Consider the following 17,698-nt stretch of genomic DNA (forward strand, 5'->3'; position numbering starts at 1 on the left):
CCTGTATGCAATAGTCTGCTCCACCCAGCGCTCAAGGTTTTCCAGAGCTGACCATTGGCCGGAGTCAGTGCCTGTGCCCTCCCGTGACTCTTGGCTCACCTGCAGTCGGGCGCAGGGCACCAGCGGGTGTCAGGGTCGGCAGCCAGGAACCTGCGCAGCTGGTACTCCTCGAAGCGCTCCAGCAGGGCCTGGTCGTCCAGGATGGTGCGGACATCGGGCGGGGCCAGGATCTCGGGGCACTGTGGGCAGGCGATGCATACGCGGCTCTCGGTGATCTCGATGCGCAGGTACTGGCGCAGGCAGTCGGCACAGGCGCGGTGAGGGCAGGAGGACAGCTGGGGGAAGTGGCACCGCGGTTGGCTCAGAAGGCACAGGGGACACTCTATGTGGTCCAGCAGCTGCTCGTGGCTGGAGGAGGCCGAGGACAGGCTGACGCCTCCCACGTCACCCCCGCCGCCGCCGCCTCCTCCCCCTCCCCCCCCACATCCTCCTCCACCTCCGATGATGCCCTGGTCCTGATGGGAAGCAGATTGTCACAGCTCAGAAGCACACAAAGTGAACAGATTTCAAAAGGTGATTTGAGTGACACTCTGTGACTGTTTCATTGCTATGGTCTTTGGAAACCAACAGGAATCATTGACTCCTGTTGTGATCGTATGGATGCTTTGTGGCATGGCTGTCTGGACAATGTTAGGCCTAGACCCAACCAAGACTTTGTCCTACCCAGAAAACACAAAATAGAAACTTGAATCTCATTGCATTTTTGTAGAAAGTGGTTTCTGACAGGTTTGTACAGGTTTGTACTTTGGACATTTGTTTTAATTTGGTCCAGGCCTTAGTTTCACTCAATCAGTCAGATGTTTACAACTAAACATGGCTGTTGTAGGTTGTTCTATCTTTGGAGCTAAATAGCACTTTAGCAAAAATAAATAAACAGATAATTAAAGATTTTTATGGGGGGGAAAAATAACACATACACAAAACAAGGATAATATTATGTTACATGTGAATGTTCCTTATAATTCTTGCATACAGTAAGCTTATTTTACAACACAATTCATTGTCTCAGTTAGGTGATAAAGAGTTTATGTCAATGCCCTGTTATTCAGTTCCTATAATGCACATTCTGTGGAAATCTGTTGTTATTCTGCCTTTGATTGCCATTTGACATGCTATCTTCCAAGAAAAAGAAAAGCTTCTGAAAACACTTCTCAAAGTCAACGTACAAAATGCAGTTAAATTAGCCTCCAGCAGAGATCTGTCGTTTGTTGACATTAGACTCTTAACCTAATATTTAGCTTTGAGAAGACTTTCCATGGGAACAGTGGGCTGCCATGACAAAAAAACAATCTCAACAATAATACCCAAAGCAGCCAATGGAACAAATCACTTTAAAACTTAAACATCAAAATCAAATTGGCAATTAATTATAGGCACGGACATTTAATTTACAAAAACAATGCTGCACTCCGAGATAAATGGGGAAATAATACTGAATAACTGTGGAGATGGAGAAGCTCTTAGGAAGTGTAGAGAGATGCAGCAATTGCATCAAGTATCTAAGTCCTGGTGTAAGTCAAACAAACCAGACTTCACTTAGAGAACCATTGTTTATACCACAGAAGAAACAAGGTTTGTTTAAACTTTTCATGCAGTGAAAGTTTAAATGCCATACCTGTTATTAATCACTATATTGTACAAACCTTGACACGTTTTTAGTATATTAGTGAAAAGTCCACTGCACTGCTTTGTTCTTAAAAGGGAACAAATGGAAGTCCCTAAAATGATTGGTTTATGTGTGCTCTTGTGTTAGTAGGAGTGTATCATTAATGTATCTGTGAATTTCCTGTTCATTTGAGTAACTTTAAAACTTAAAAGTGTAACCTTCATCACAATGTTGGCTGCTGTATGTACTTACTTGTTTAGAAGACACCCTTACGGTTGCACAAAATACATTTCTGAAAATGTTTTAATTATACAATACAGTACAATAAATGTAGCATACAGCAATACATCATATAAGTCCTAGTTAATATGAACTAAAACCAAGTACAAAATACTTGTCACACCCCTAATGCATGCACTGGGTAGATCAGTCATAATTATCAATACAATTTAACATTTTTAATAATGATCATTTATTAATAATGAACGGGACATTAACAGCAACTTTGTAGTTTTAATAACGACAAACTAACGAAGAAGACCAATGCGAATGTGTTATGGCCTTGGTCCGATCTATTTACTGCAGTGTAACAGGACTCAATTTGGCAACAGTGTTTAAACCTGATTTAAAATGTTAATGTCTTTCTGTTTAAAGGCTACTTTAAAATCCCATCCCGTGTCAAAAGCCAAATGGTCACACAACCACTGAACGTAATTAGAACATAACTTATAACAGAAAAATCTTAGATACTTTACTTTTACACTATTACTAACACCTGACTCCATATAAACCAATCAGTTTGGGGACTGCCATAGCTCCCCTTTAAGGCTGCAGACTTTTAAAGTTGCTGAAGCCACATAAACTACAACCAGGCCAGGGACACAGATCATTCACTTATATTTCCTTTTGAAACCATTTTGTGAGAGTAGATAATAAGGGCCATAAGTATGGTACAGTACTTCTAATAAATGTACAGACAGCTCTTACTCATTAGTAAAACAAATTAACAACTTTGGAAACTCAGACCTAGGTTATAGTTGATCAAAAACTTGCTTCTTCTACTTTAGGAACTGAAGGAGCTGATCAGTCATAAAGGGAAGACTGAAATATTAAAGTGCACTCTGGCCTCAATGGGTAGTTGCACTCTCTCCGTCACCAATGTGCTGTTCCTGTTTTAAGTTCCTAAAACTAGAGTGTCGAAAGGAAGTCATTGTGATGTATTACACCAACAGAGTTCGTTTCTTGGAGTTACACCACGACCCCATGACCGAAAAGGTGGGCTGAGAACAGAACAGAGACCCCACTGTGTCCAACCAGCAAGCTCCTGGAGAAGCAACATCCATATATAGAAAGATTTCTGTTATTCTGTGTTGCTGAGGCAAGCTGATCGCCCAGCCCATGGACCAATTGTGTATGTCATACTTGTAACCTTTGAGACTCTCCGGGACTTCCCCAAAGAACGTCTACCCTGCATGCGTGTATCAATAAACTAACATCACTCTGATCCAGACTGTCTGCCTCATCATCGAATGCACTCTTCAGAAACTTTAGTTATCCAACCCTGGAACAATAGTTGCTGCAAATTCTAGCGGAGTCCCTCTTAGCATGTAAGCCTTCTACTTACAGGCACATTGTTTCAACAGATTAAGCATCCGAGGTTGTAATATAACACTATGTTCTTGTTCTGTGAGATATGTGTTCCTGGAAGTGTAGGTTGGAAGTACCTGGTCTCCATGCTCGCTGGGAGTCAAGGTGATGGCGATATCCTCCCTGCCCTTGGAGGCGTCTCTCTCCTCCCGACCCGCGGGCCGCTCGGGCCTGGCATCGGACTTGGGCTTGCGGCTGAAGAAGCTGAAGAAGCTGAGATGCTGATGTTGCTTGGGCCTCTTCATGGTGTGGCAGAAGTTCATCAAGCTGAATTGGCATGGGCACAATGGGCAGGGGGAGGGGAGCAGGGCAGGAGGTGGAGGGTTGAATTTATGCGTCTGGGCCAGAAGACTGATTTCACAGCATCTCACGGATGGTGCTCTGTCGCTGTGAGGGCAGGCATTTTAAAGTTAGCTAATGCACAAGCAGGACAAAGTCCAAGAATGAGGTCATCCTTACTTGAGGACATCGCTGACTCATTTTAGCATTGCAGCAGGGATTTCTGCTGCTTAATGAACAGCGGTTTGTGTAATCTCATTCATTATCGCTTATTTGCTGCTCCCTGTGGCCGTGCATCATCCTGTAAACAAAGGAAATTCCAAAATTACAAGCAGAAAAATCCAAGGAAAAAGGCTCCATCATTTCAGGGGCTTCCATCCTTAACATTATAAATATCTCACACACAAAAGTACAGAACAAGTTGCAGGTGTTCAGAGTGTCAAATGCTATCCAGACATTAAGCATTATGCACCTCTGTATTGCCAGCCCAAGCCTTCCAAAACTATTCCTCATTGGAATTACAGGACTTTAAAAAGGTGACTGTAATAAATTTCCTGGCAAAAGCTTTTCATTGGTGCATATTTTTGAGTTTTTTATTCAATGTTTGTATAGGTTATTCAAGGTTTTTTCTCCAGTGTTGTTACTGTTAGTTTGAGAAAAAATACATCAAATAAATGACTGTGTACTTTAACTTTAAAATAATTCATATTCCATCAATATAATAAAATGGTACACACAAATTTTTATAATCATGGTTGCACAGAGAATTACAATTGGCAGGCAAACACAATATAACTATTTTTAAGCATGGAATATAAAATATAACTCCTTGTTATACAACAGTTTGCAATTATTTGTATAAACATCATTCTTGGATGTGACAGTAATTGATTGACTACATTCTCTGCCCTGAATGCCTCCTGAGGTCTGAGAAGTTCTTGTGTTGAGGTGTCTTCAGTGCAATATGCCATTACATGACCATATTCATGCAAAGATCATCATTTTCACTATGGTTTTCATGAAGGGCCTGTTTAGGAAAGTTTTGTCTTGTCCTTTGCAGTTGAATCCCCAGTTAAGTCAGGTTTTCACATTAGTTGTCCAATCCATCTAACTCGGCCTAGTGACCTGCCCCCAAAACATTATAAGGACAATTCACTATAATGACTTATACCTTAATTGTTAGCTGATGTTCTACCTACACACAAAAGTACATATGTATGCTTTGTTTTCTTCATAATCAAGCCTTTCTGGTGAACAGGTTTCAACCAGTGGGTCATCAGGCAAGCTGAGGTGCACTGCCACAATATGGCAATTAACATATTCCCTTAGCATTGGTAGCACATGCATTAGGAGTCACTTCTGCCATAATCATTATTGCTTTGAGTCACAGCTCTGTTATTCATATCCTGGACAGGTTTCACGTCGCAAAATGCAGCTTCTCACGTTCAAAAGAACATGGCCTTCATTTTCAAGCCATTACTGTGCATAAAAAACCTTACCACTACATATGCAGTACACAAAAATTATTGCTGCGGTTATCTAGATACCACAGTTATCTGAGGTGAGGGAGATAGTCAAGTTAATATCATACAGTAATTCACGTGGGTGCAAATCCATACAGCATACACAAGTAAAAAAAAAAAGGCATTTAATTATGGACAGTTTACTAACCTGACAGAACTTACCATACTTTTACCAATAATTATGTTTTTTTTTTTTTTTTCCAGAGTGCAAAATTCAATATGTTAGCTGCCAACTTTTATTGTATTTATTAGAGCACTTCATCCGTACTTCATGTACGAATAAACATGTTTTTGATGCATATTATTCCTTCTTTTGAAGAGGCTGATTTTCACACTTAGGTAAAATGAGACTTTGATACAGAAGCAGCTCAAATCAAGATCACGTTGAAAGGGAAGCTTCGTGTGGTTTTAGAAACCTCTTTTGTTGTGTTTTCTTTTAGGAGAGAATAAAGCACAAACAGAGTCACGAATCTTTAGTGAAACATAGAGCTGAACTCAGATATTCTGATATACTGCCATTTTCTATTGTAGTATTACAATATACAGTGTAATATACAGAAAGCATGAATCAAGAAAATTAATACATATTTGCAGTACATGAAAGCTTTCAGTCTCCTTTCCTTATTTCCATTTTAGAGAAAACAATGACTAGGAAAAATCTTGACAACAGCCCAGACGCACTCGACTGAAAGCCTAAATGGCCAGCTGTTTCTGATTCCAGATGGAATAAGTTGTATACATAATAAAGCATTTTCCAAAATGTACATGGCTGGATAGAAATGCAAGAGCATTATGTTGTCAACCTGATACTCTCTTGATCTTCAGAGTAATTAATATGCATCAAGTGAGGCTGGAGATATTGTTCTGGACCTTTTGGAGATAATTTAATAATGTTGTGTTTGCAGACCTACAATGCTGGAAGTTAGACCAAACAAATCTCTCTCCAGCGCACTTTATTTTTTGTTCTGTCAGCATTCACTTGGCATTGTACAGAGAAAGTTTGGCTTGTCCATCTGTCAGGGTGAGACTTTTTTTGTGTGTTGTTGGTTGTCTTTTTTTGCATTCAGGGCTATTTCTCAGCAAATGAAATAGTATTACAAAGCATTTATCTTTTTTTTTTTTTTTTTTTTTTTTTTTCTGAAAATGTGCTGCCAAAAAGAATTTGTAAGGTTCAGTAATGGCTGGATTTTATTTCTACTTGACAGGTTAGATTTAGTAGTTTATCACTGCAGTGAAGCTCTTCACTTGTCTTAAGGAAGCCAAAAATGTAGGTGTGGAAATTCTCACTTACCAATAGACCTGAGATAAAGGTGAATGCACACATAGCAAAGGAATAAACGTCAGGAAATACAAAATTACAAATACAAATACAAAATTAAGAAATAACACCATTAAGAGCTAATTTTTTTATAAAATTATTTATATACAATGGCGAGTATTAATGGTAAGGTTGTTTGCTTTTCTGAAATAAAACTGCTTTTATTATACAAAGTTAAAAATATGTGTCCAAACCTCTGCAAAACAGAAATATTAGGAAACACTCTATATACTGATATGTATGGTACCATGTATGAGCGTGCCACACTCTAAAATCAGTTTGGAAACAAGTAATCTGTAACATTAGTCTGGATACAGTATCAGTACCTATAGAAAAACAAAAAGCTAAATCAACACTGAGCCACTTTGAACGCAGTGCATATGAATACTGTGCTGCTGTGGAGAGCATTTCCATTCACTCTCTATTTCTATCAGGCTGTTTGTTGGTCTGTCTGTCCCTGCACAATTCTGCAAAATGTCAAAACTGCTCTTAAGGGCGACAGGCTGACACTAGACTCAAAGACACCAGAGGAAAGGGAGTCAGGCTGTGACAGACATCAGCAACACACAGGACAAAGAGACCTCACATTGAAATCCTCATTTCAAGTGTATACAGCGGGCACTGGCCACTCCTCCAGCCGTACAGTCCAGCTAAAGGATGCAAAGCTGCCCCCCCCCCTACCGATGAAGTCTTGCACGCTGCATCTGTGGGTCGCAGCCTTCAGCTCTGAAACTGGCAGGCGCAGGGCGTTATACTGCTCTATGTGTCCCTGGCGACGTTGCTCATCCTCAGGTGCAGGCATGGTGGTAGCAAGGGATGTTGGCCTGTTGGCTGCTCTCCCTGCAGGGGGCCCGTCTGTAGGTGGCAGCCGCGTTCATTCAGGGCCACAGAAGGTGGGTTCACCCAGGGCTGCTATTCTCGGTAGAGCAACCATTAATTAGGCCAGAGGGATGGCAACACACATGACTGAGCAGCCACACCATATTAAAGACCACACTTCCATCCGTACAGTCAAGCTAAAGGCTGATGGGCTGCCCCCCCACAATGTCTTGCGTGCCACGTCTGTGGGTGGCAGCATGGATGTGACAGGTGGAAAGCTGTCCCTACTCTCGCAGCAAATTATAGCAAGCACAATAATTAAATACGGCACTAGAAAATGCAAAGGGAAATAAAATCTTTCACGTCCACAGAAACCAAATGTAACTAATAACTGGAAGGCAATCCAGGTCAAACGGTAACTAGGCTACATGTAGGCTATTTGGTATGTAAGTTTGTTGGCTCACATAAATCAGATATACACCGATTAGCTTTAACATTATGACCACCTGCCTGATATTGTGTAGGTCCCCCTTTTGCTGCCAAAACAGCCCTGACCTATCAAGGCATGGACTCCACTAGACCTCTGAAGGTGTGCTGTGGTATCTGGCACCAAGACGTTAGCAGCAGATCCTTTAAGTCCTGTAAGTTGCGAGGTGGCGCCTCCATGGATCGGACTTGTTTGTCCAGCACATCCCACAGATGCTCGATTGGATTGAGATCTGGGGAATTTGGAGGCCAAGTCAACACCTTGAACTCGTGATTCATCAGACCAGGCCACCTTCTTCCACTGCTCCGTGGTCCAGTTCTGATGCTCACGTGCCCATTGTAGGCGCTTTCGGCAGTGGACAGGGGTCAGCATGGGCACCCTGACTGGTCTGCGGCTACGCAGCCCCATACGCAACAAACTGCGATGCACTATGTGTTCTGACACCTTTCTATCAGAACCAGCATGAACTTTTTCAGCAATTTGAGCTACAGTAGCTCGTCTGTTGGATCCGACCACATGGGCCAGCCTTCGCTCCCCACGTGCATCAATGAGCCTTGGCCGCCCATGACCCTGTCGCCGGTTCACCGCTTTTCCTTCCTTGGATCAGTTTTGATAGGTACTGACCACTGCAGACCAGGAACACCCCACAAGAGCTACAGTTTTGGAGATTCTCTGACCCAGTCGTCTAGCCATCATAACTTGGCCCTTGTCAAAGTTGCTCAGATCCTTTACGCTTGCCAATTTTTCCTGCTTCTAACACATCAACTTTGAGGACAAAATGTTCACTTGCTGCCTAATATATCCCACCCACTGACAGGTGCCATGATAACGAGATTATCAATGTTATTCACTTCACCTGTCAGTGGTCATAATGTTTTGGCTGATCGGTGTAAACTAGTTTATGTTGTTTTAATGCCCTTTGCTTCAGAAGATTATGAATCAGAGTCTGACTCTGACTTTGAAAATGACACTTCCCATCGCAAAACCCATGTACAATGAGGATCAAAGAACCATGAACAGAAAACAAAAAATTATGTATCACCAGGTGTGATCATCCTTAAAAGCCCCTTCCTGAAGGGAGATATATAGTTCGAGCATTCAATCTTTTGGGGTTGTTAGGATATGTGCAAAGGTGAAAGAAAACAAGTCAGCTGGGATCATATTAACAATAAAAAGGAGCTATCTTGAAATTACACGGCATTGCTATAAATGCAGCCATGTTCATGTTATCATTACCAAAACAAATGGTCAAAGCTGTACACAGAGAAATGAAAAGCACGTAATTGAGAAGATGAAAAAATGTTGAATATTTCTGCATCGTAATTGAAAATTACTACAATCAGCAATCATCCAGTGAGATAAACAAGACATTAATAAGCCTGCATTCATAATAAAGTGATGTATCCATTAACATGACTTTGTAAAATGTAAATCATCTGCAGTGTAAACAACCATGCCCTTATAAAAACACCTTTCCATTAAATTTTCAATTCAATTTCAGCAAATTTCAAAGCAATACCACATTACACAGTACAATGATCAACTGTAAGACATGTCACGCTCTGACCATGACCATGACCAAACGCTCTGCTTAAAAAGTATAGTCTGGTGTGGCTGAATACAAATTATATGGCTTTGCAGTTTTTCAATGCGTAAACTTTACTGAAAATAAGCTTGCTCATGGGATCCCTGCACCACAGCAAAGGATGGAGTTGGCAACACAGTCAAAAAGTCCAAATGTGGCATTAGAAAGAGCACTGTACATTCATAATTTACAAATAGCTTTAAAATATAAAGATCTGATTTTGATAGACTAGACTACTGGACTACTGAGTAAATTACAAACAAATCCCTTAGGTTAAGCACTGTCACAATGTACAAAAATAAGACTATCATCTTAAGGTGTCTTGTGTATAACACATAATAAAAACACTTTGCCATTAAATGGTAATGATGAGAGCCTTCATTTTACTTAAACAAATAAGCATCCTTTGAGTGAATATATTTTGTGGATTGGTGGATTTCTGAATTGAGGTGTTACATAACAGCATTCAAGAAAATAATAATGGGACAACTGCAGATAAGACACAAACAAGTAAAAACTCTAAGGTATTGAAACAAGTTCTTAATGTACACTTGGCTGGGCTTTTCTGGATGAAATTAACAAAAAGGCTTGGAAATGCTTCAATCACATTTTACCTGACTGCTGCAGCCTCGCTGGGTTCTCCCTTTCCGACACACCACCTTTGCTTATCCGTAGTTTTGGGGCCAACTCAGCCAGGCTCTGACAGCAGTGTTCAGGTCTATAGGTTTAGAGGTTTACAATACTTCTCCATGTTTTAACCTGATTTCATTACCCTTCTCTGTGGTTTTACAGGGGGAAACAGCAGTGGTTGTCTGCCCAAGAAGTCTGAACATTTGGATTTGCTTTTGGACTGTCTGCTACGTGTGTTTGTCTGCCTGTTTATCAGTGTATGTACAGAGAGGGACCTGTATTACAGTTTAATTATACTCTAAAGCACTGAGATCAAGAGCACAGTAAATAATACATTAATTTCTTCCATCGTATCCCTGCCGGTCTGTGTAGCCGTTTAGACCCCACCTATTTATTGAGTGCGGCCCTGTGTTCATTCCCCCCACGGTGTTACAATATATAAAGAGAAGATGATCAAGTATTATAGACTCTCAGATAGCTATTTGTAAGTCTGAGTGGAGGTCAGTGGAATGAACCTCCAAACAAACTAATACAAAGAAATCCCCTGACAAGTATCATCAGTGGCACAGGGTTGGTTTCAGAATTGGGGGGACGTGTCCCCTACGCCTATGGATCCAAGCATACATTATTTGGGTGGACAATGTAACATTCTCTCAACATTGATGGGGACACGTCCCCCCCTAAACCTATGCCTATGAGTAGAATAAAACATTATACCAGTCAGTCAGTCTTCAAACTGAAAGAGAATGTTAGGTTGCAATGCACCCCTGGTTCTTTGAAAGAGAAAAAACAATATTTAGGCAGCAAGGTCACTTCATTGAGCCTAATGGTGACTTACACACCATCATCCCACTGCAGGGCCTATTAGCAGCTTTGACATAGTCTCAGAACCTCCCACAAGCATGGCGTATTTCCCATAATGCTTTTCATTCAGAGAGCCAGGGTTGCAATCCTCAACCTAGTATTAGTGCTGGAACCCTAAGCAGGGGCAATAGCCAGCTTCCACTGCAGCCACAGCAGTAGGCATCATGCGGTACTACAATGAGATGTTGTTGGATTACTGGAAGTAACAAACTCAACAGGGTACTCAACACTATCTCTCATGAAGCTGAGAAGCAAAGGGGACATTACTTCAGTGTGGTTTGGTCCCAAATGTTTCTTGATCACCCCACTGAAAGCCCGATCAGCACTTTGGACATCAAGTCTCAGAAGCTCCCACAAGTGTGGCACATTTCCCATAGTCATTAGTGCCTTTGGAAATTAAAGAGAACACGGAGTTCTGTTTTAAACGCTTTTTTATCATTAGAACTAAACCCAAAATGAAACTCATTACCCTGATCAACATTTTTTTTAATCTTCAATAAGTTGAACATGAAATATCATCTTTACATTTCCTTCTGCAGCGACCTGGTTGAAAGGGGGTTAGAAGAAATACTTTAGGCATTATCTATTTTGTCAGTGCATTTTCTCAAATAAAGTGCTCCTCGAATTAGGATAAAGATCCCCTTTGGCTCTGACAGTGTGTATTTCCCAACAGTGATCCATCCACAGTGAAGCCAAATAAAAAGTAGAAAGCATTTTTCCACAAAACAAAAACGGTGACAGCCTGTAGTATGTGCCATCTGTTTTAATGAATCTGAATGATGTGGTGAAGAAAGACATGCATCACAAAAGAATAGATAATAGCAATGCATCCTTTCTATGAAGACCATTCATGCTGTCCTCATTAAGACTTTCTATGCTACTGGCAACAATCATTTCTACAATATAAAACAGCCTCTGCATAATTTTCCAGTCGAGTTCAACCACATTGTCTGTGCAGAACGGGCAATTTCCTGAAAACAAATCTCTTGTTCCTGTAAAGCTGGCAATCCTATCTTCCACTGTCTTGCTTTCTCCTGTCAGGGAATGCAGGTTTAAATTACAATAGGTGAACTCATCGTCTCAGAGTTTCAGAGTTGCAGAACTAACAAAGTTTGAAATGTTCAAAGACAGGTCATGTTATCAGTACATTTACCTCCACACTATTCACCCCCATCGAACGAGCATCAAAACAGTCTGCTCCGAAATATGATCAATATACTGAGGTCAATCCAAAAGCGTCTGAGGGGTAATGCTGGACATCCTTAAGGGATAGTTCATTGCAGGTATATACCTCTTCCCATAACTTCCTTTAAAGGTTTTAATTGGTTCCTTTTTTTCTCTAAGAACATTTACTGCAGTGGAGAGGAGATCCTTAGGAGGATTTTGTTGCTTTACATCTCTGAATACAAATCATTCATTCTGCATGCCTTCACTTTTGTCCGTTCTGCATTATCTGGATACTAATAGATTAATGCATTGCACCAAATATTGTTATCTGGCTGATTTCCAATAAATATGTTTAAAAATAAAACAAATGATTTTTATGCTCTGACTGCTTTCTGGAAGCTTAGATGTGGTATTTGGGCAGTCGTGTGAGGCAAGCACCAGGCCCTGATTGTCTTCTGGCAATAAAATAAATAAACACAGCTCTCTTGGATCAATACATGTATTCATTTATAAATATGTTTTTATTACATTGAGATAACAGTTTGTTTAAATAAACCTACACCTGTTTTATATGAGGGAGGATACAAAGCTCATGCATTATTTACATATTGCATTCCCTCAATTCATTATCTTTATTTTTCTATTTTTGTTTAAAGGGAGGGCAGAATATGTATTACAATTAAACCAGAAAACACTACTGTCTTTTTCCATTTGCTAATCTATATGTACAATGGGCTATATCGAATTTCAGATGGGACCTTACTTTCATATCGTACTAGTTTCTATGATAATGAACCACGGAAATGAATTTTCTCAGTTGTTTTACTGTTTACAGCATACTGATTAAAAGGCCCAGTGAGAAAAAGAAGGAAACTCACAAAGTGTTGTGCAGCACGTAACTTAGTTTTCTTTCTGTAATAAAGTAAAATACAATCACATTACAGCCATGTAAACAGAGAGTTCGGCAACAAACTCTAAGCAGCGTTGTTGTCACTTTGTGCCTTGCCTTGAAAGGAAAAAGCAATTTCCAGATGTAATATAACTGGAAGGAGATGAGATTGAAAGCTCTGATTGTGTGATTGTAAGTGAATAGTTTATGTAAGTCAGCATGGAGGGGATGAAAAGACTTCCCACAATTTGATTAGCTGCTCAGAAATGTACTTGGGTCTCGGGACTCAGGTCTCAGATCTGTGTGGAAAATGATCCAGTGCACTTAGGCAAAGCTTAATAATGGGGATCACCAGCGAGAAGTCTGCGATGTCTGCAGGGTAAGCATTATTTGCAATTTCTGACATGCTGACTTGAATCTCAACATCATACAGTATCAGGTTGTTTCTCCTAAGGGCAGTGGGTAAAATACAGGGAAGACATGTGCCATTAGTTTTAATGAGAGCATTTTATTAAGCCACTTTCCTAAGTGTTGCTCAAAGAACCCACCTCACCTGTCTGTTCACCGTGCTATTCGTTACAACAAAAATACAAATTCACAATCACCATTATTTAAAATATTATAAAAGTTGATTTGACCTCTCTTATTTTGCTTGCTTAGACCAGTTTCATTGGTTCAGCTTCAGAGACTTAATGTTACCTCTTTCGGGAACTGCAAACTGAACAAAATCAGGTCAATGCAGAAACTCAGAAATCTCAGCTGGAAAGAAGATCAGACGCCATTATTATTAAAGTCAACATTAAACAAACATGTTAGAAATAAAGGACCCAATGCAATAATATGTACATTAGAAGGAGGGAGGCCTTGAGGAGGCAGATGTATCTGCATTGTGCTGTCACTTTGTTCTCCCACTCCCAGGCCTGGCTGTATCCTCAGCCCTTCAGCTACCCCCCCCTTCCTCAGAGAGGCTCGCTAATCTCTCCTTGGCTGCTGTTCTACATATTCTCTTCTGTGAGCATAAACACACAGTCTATGGATGCTTACGGCATCGTAGTCAGAACGGTAACACCTGGTATTTCTCTTGATTAATGACAGTAGATGTGCAGATATCTGTGGGGTTTGGGGGAAGCTTAGTGTTAGATTTTAGGATGGGAATCCTCAAATATACACATGTACGCTGGTATGCAGTTCAGCAATGCTAAAAATGGATCCGCATGCTCTATTTATAGCCCTTACATTGCCATTAGCACTCCCACATACACCCACGCACACACATTCAATTATTACAATTAAAATCAATCCCTGGTTAATTGAAACCTGCTATTACTGTTCAAGCATGTGGTTTCAGTTAATAGAAACTAGTAACTAACTAAACCAGCCACTCTGCTCTGTCAATTTAAGCAGTTAAAGAATTAAAGGATACATCCTCCTGTATTTTATTCAGCTATATATTATGATTTATTCTCAATATTAAAACATAATGTATCAAGAGTTATTGCACATTTCTTAAATCACTGACTAGATACAGGTAACCACATCCAGAATCACAATGCTGCGTTAATGAAACTGGATTATAGATTAATGTTTCTTGAAGGTATTCAAAGTTCACGTTTGTTTGTGTGTGTGTGTGTGTGGTTCTGTCTCTTGGTTTTTGTTTTACTATATATTGTGTTTGTGTGAAATTGCTTTGGCTTATGATAGAAAGAGATATTTTGTTTTATTTTATTTAACACAATTTATTTATTTGAAAACAACATGATGCAAAATCCAAAATAAAATCAAAGAATTACGATATACTATATAAATGTGAATAATGGCAATTTCTTCTAAAGGGATTTCCTGTGAACATTTATTTCTTGTGAAAAGCACAGAGCAAGTTGAGCAGAAAGATACCAATCACACAAGTGCCTTATTTATGAAGGTTATTAAAACATCTCCAGCATAGCAACCCAAACAAAGAGAAACTGTAATGATGCTTGGCATACAACAGGAATTTCAGAAGAAATCAAATCAATCTCTCTTAAAGGTGCACTGAGAAAAACAAAAACTGCCACAAAGGTCAACTTAAGAAATGTCTGTAATGTATCGTTTGTGGAGAATGAAGAACAACACATCCAGTTGTGAGATTCTGTGAACCAGGAAAAGCCTGCTTGAGAAACTGCTGTCTGTTTTATTTTGCTTCCTTTCTTTAATGGTCTATTCTTATTCCATTATTTTTCTTATTGCTTCCCACTTATTGCTATTGTATTGAATAACCACGTTGTATTAGCTGCCTGCAGTTCCATCTCAGAATTGAAAAGACATTTTAGAAGCATTAAATAAAATGGCAATAAGGTCAGATGTAATCATTACCCCCGGCCCCTGCAGTCCTGTTTTCAATCTTTATGATTTGAAGGTGAAATAACTGAAGAATTCACCAAATTTTTAAATCGACATGGCTGGAGGCTGCATCAACCCGCCTGGATTTCTCACAGGATTTGAGATCTAAACCGAGTGGAAGGGATGGGGGAGGGGTGCAGATAATTCTGTTTTCTTTGTTAACATCCTCTTGTGGATGGCCCCAGAGGGAACTGGTTGGGTTGGACACAGATGTTAGATGGAAGAATTGCATCAGCACTTTGCCTAATGGTCTAGATTTGTCATGTTGGTATATGTGTACATGCTCCGGGGAAAAGCCAGATACTAAGAATTTAAACATTAATCATTAGATAAAAGTCACTTTAAAATTCTTCATTTGGTCCAGATAGTTTTTTGCTAAAGGCATTTTTACATTTAGTTTTTGCACAGAACTGCATTGGCGGAAACAACATTCACATTGGTTTTACAGAAACCAACAAAATAGACTAGTACTGACAATAAATTATATTTCAGAATATATTATACTAGGATCTGAGGTAAGACTGGTGTATTTTTAATTTGTATATCCTTTGCAAAAGAAAGTTCTTAATTTTAAAGCACATTATGCCTTCACTAATCAGTTTATCGTTGCTGCTGACATGTGAATCTCCTTGGGAAATCTGTAACACTTCATTTCAAGGAAAGCAAAATCTCCAATCTCACATTAATTCAATAAACACAGACCCTTTCTTCTATTTGGAAACTGAGTCTGTCACAAAGCAAAGGATCGACAAAGTGTTTCTATAAATCTCCGTTACAGGCTTGGCAATGATCACCACAACTTACAAGTATTCTGCACATAGTGGATTAGCATAACATTCTCCAGGGCCACGAGATATGGCTGGTGTCATCACATAGCCAGGCGATGATCTGGATGCTGTTTCAGAGCGCAGGCTCTTTGAGAACTGTGTGGGGAGTGCGCTGATGCATTTAAACGCAGAGTCTTCCCCTGCTGTATCCTAACCTGTCACTGATTCAAAAGTACAGAGAGAGGAAGCCAGCCATCCCTGGGCAGGGATTGGATATGGGCAAGAAACGAGTCTCTCCTAGTGGTGGAAAAGTTCAAAAATCAATAGATTGACAGATCTGACAGATCAAGCTACTGCACAGAGGGATTCCTGTGCTTTAAGAGATGCATCCTCGGAGGACATTATGTGTTGCTATGCATCACAACGCAAAGTCATCCATCATCTCTACAAGCACACGATGCCTCACACATCTGAGTGTATCACTGGATTCACCACCATACTGTCACTCTTAGCCAGGGGTCCCCGCCAGAGTGACTCTGCGATTACCAAAGATCAGCCAAGGGAGAACTCAGACAGGGATCATTCCCCTGGCCTTGTAACACAGACCTACATACTGTAACAAGTCAGCTGTAGGCGAACCATTGTTCGCTGTGCTTGTCATACAGGGGTAAAGGGGAGGGTAATTGCAGAGTGTGTGGTAATGTGCATGCAACTCTGTGCTTGTCTGTCTGCCTTCTCGATACGTGAGAGGCGTTTGCAGGCAGAGAACATTATCAGGGGGCGTTGATTCCCCCACAGGCCGTGTGTTTTGAAACGAGTGACAAATACCCAGGCAGGTAGGGTACTGGCGGCATTCAAAGTGCAGGCAGGGGGGAGTGCGAGAGACCGGGGAGAAAGTGCACTGGATGCAGTATGCTCAGACAGACCACTGTGAGCGACTCCTGCTGTGAGCAGAACAGCTGTAACCCGCTGTGCGACGTCTGTTAAGGCTGCATAACCGTTTTAGTTTGTAGTTGAGCTTGTGCAGCAAGTGTGCATTAGCTCTTATTCATCATTATATTTAATTCTTCTGAGAAACCACACAGGTTACAGTGCGTAACATAACATCCCAATTGATACATTCTTACCTTCAGTACACAAGACCCTAATGTCAAGGGTATGCCACTTATTACACAACTACTGGACTACTGTAGCTCAGCATCAGTCTGCTGACTTACCTCTCGGCATCGGACCCCCTTTGTCCATCAAAAAAACACAAATCTGCTTAGCAGTACAGAACCAAATCCACCCGCAGTTTAAAACCACCTGAATAAACAAAACCAAACAAAGAACAAATGTAAAACACCGAACAAGCAGTCACTGATATAGGAACAAGAACTAGGAACAGCAATAAAGCTTTATGCAAAACACAATACATCTTCAAAGAAATGTTAGCAGAATGTTAGCAGTAATAATATTAAAGGAATCATAGTGAGTATCTTATATGACGAAAAAAGATTCCCACTTAACCTCAATTTTACCTTTAGCGTTATGAAAAGAAAGAGAAGAGTATACATAGTTAGTGATTGTTTCTAAATGAAAGCAGCTTTAATCTGTCACGACAAGGACGCAGACCATGGCCAACACATGCATAGATGCAACACAATCCACTTGTTACAGGAAACTTTTCATTAGCCTA

The 17,698-nt window shown here is 40.3% G+C and overlaps 1 protein-coding gene across 1 annotated transcript in view; it reads right to left on the minus strand.

Annotated features, from left to right (window-relative positions):
* Positions 1 to 17,321, minus strand: part of LOC136718453 (E3 ubiquitin-protein ligase RNF19A) — a 39,167-nt gene extending 21,846 nt beyond the window's left edge. The window contains exons 1-3 of the mRNA XM_066696511.1: positions 17,238 to 17,321; positions 3,391 to 3,893; positions 100 to 515 (exon numbers count right to left, since the gene is read on the minus strand). Coding sequence (XP_066552608.1) covers positions 100 to 515; positions 3,391 to 3,576 — 602 coding nt within the window. The 5' untranslated portion in view covers positions 3,577 to 3,893; positions 17,238 to 17,321. The remainder of the gene's footprint in view (positions 1 to 99; positions 516 to 3,390; positions 3,894 to 17,237) is intronic.
* Positions 17,322 to 17,698: the final 377 nt, after the last annotated feature.

The sequence above is a fragment of the Amia ocellicauda genome, chromosome 1, assembly GCF_036373705.1.
Source record: "Amia ocellicauda isolate fAmiCal2 chromosome 1, fAmiCal2.hap1, whole genome shotgun sequence".
Lineage (NCBI taxonomy): Eukaryota > Metazoa > Chordata > Actinopteri > Amiiformes > Amiidae > Amia > Amia ocellicauda.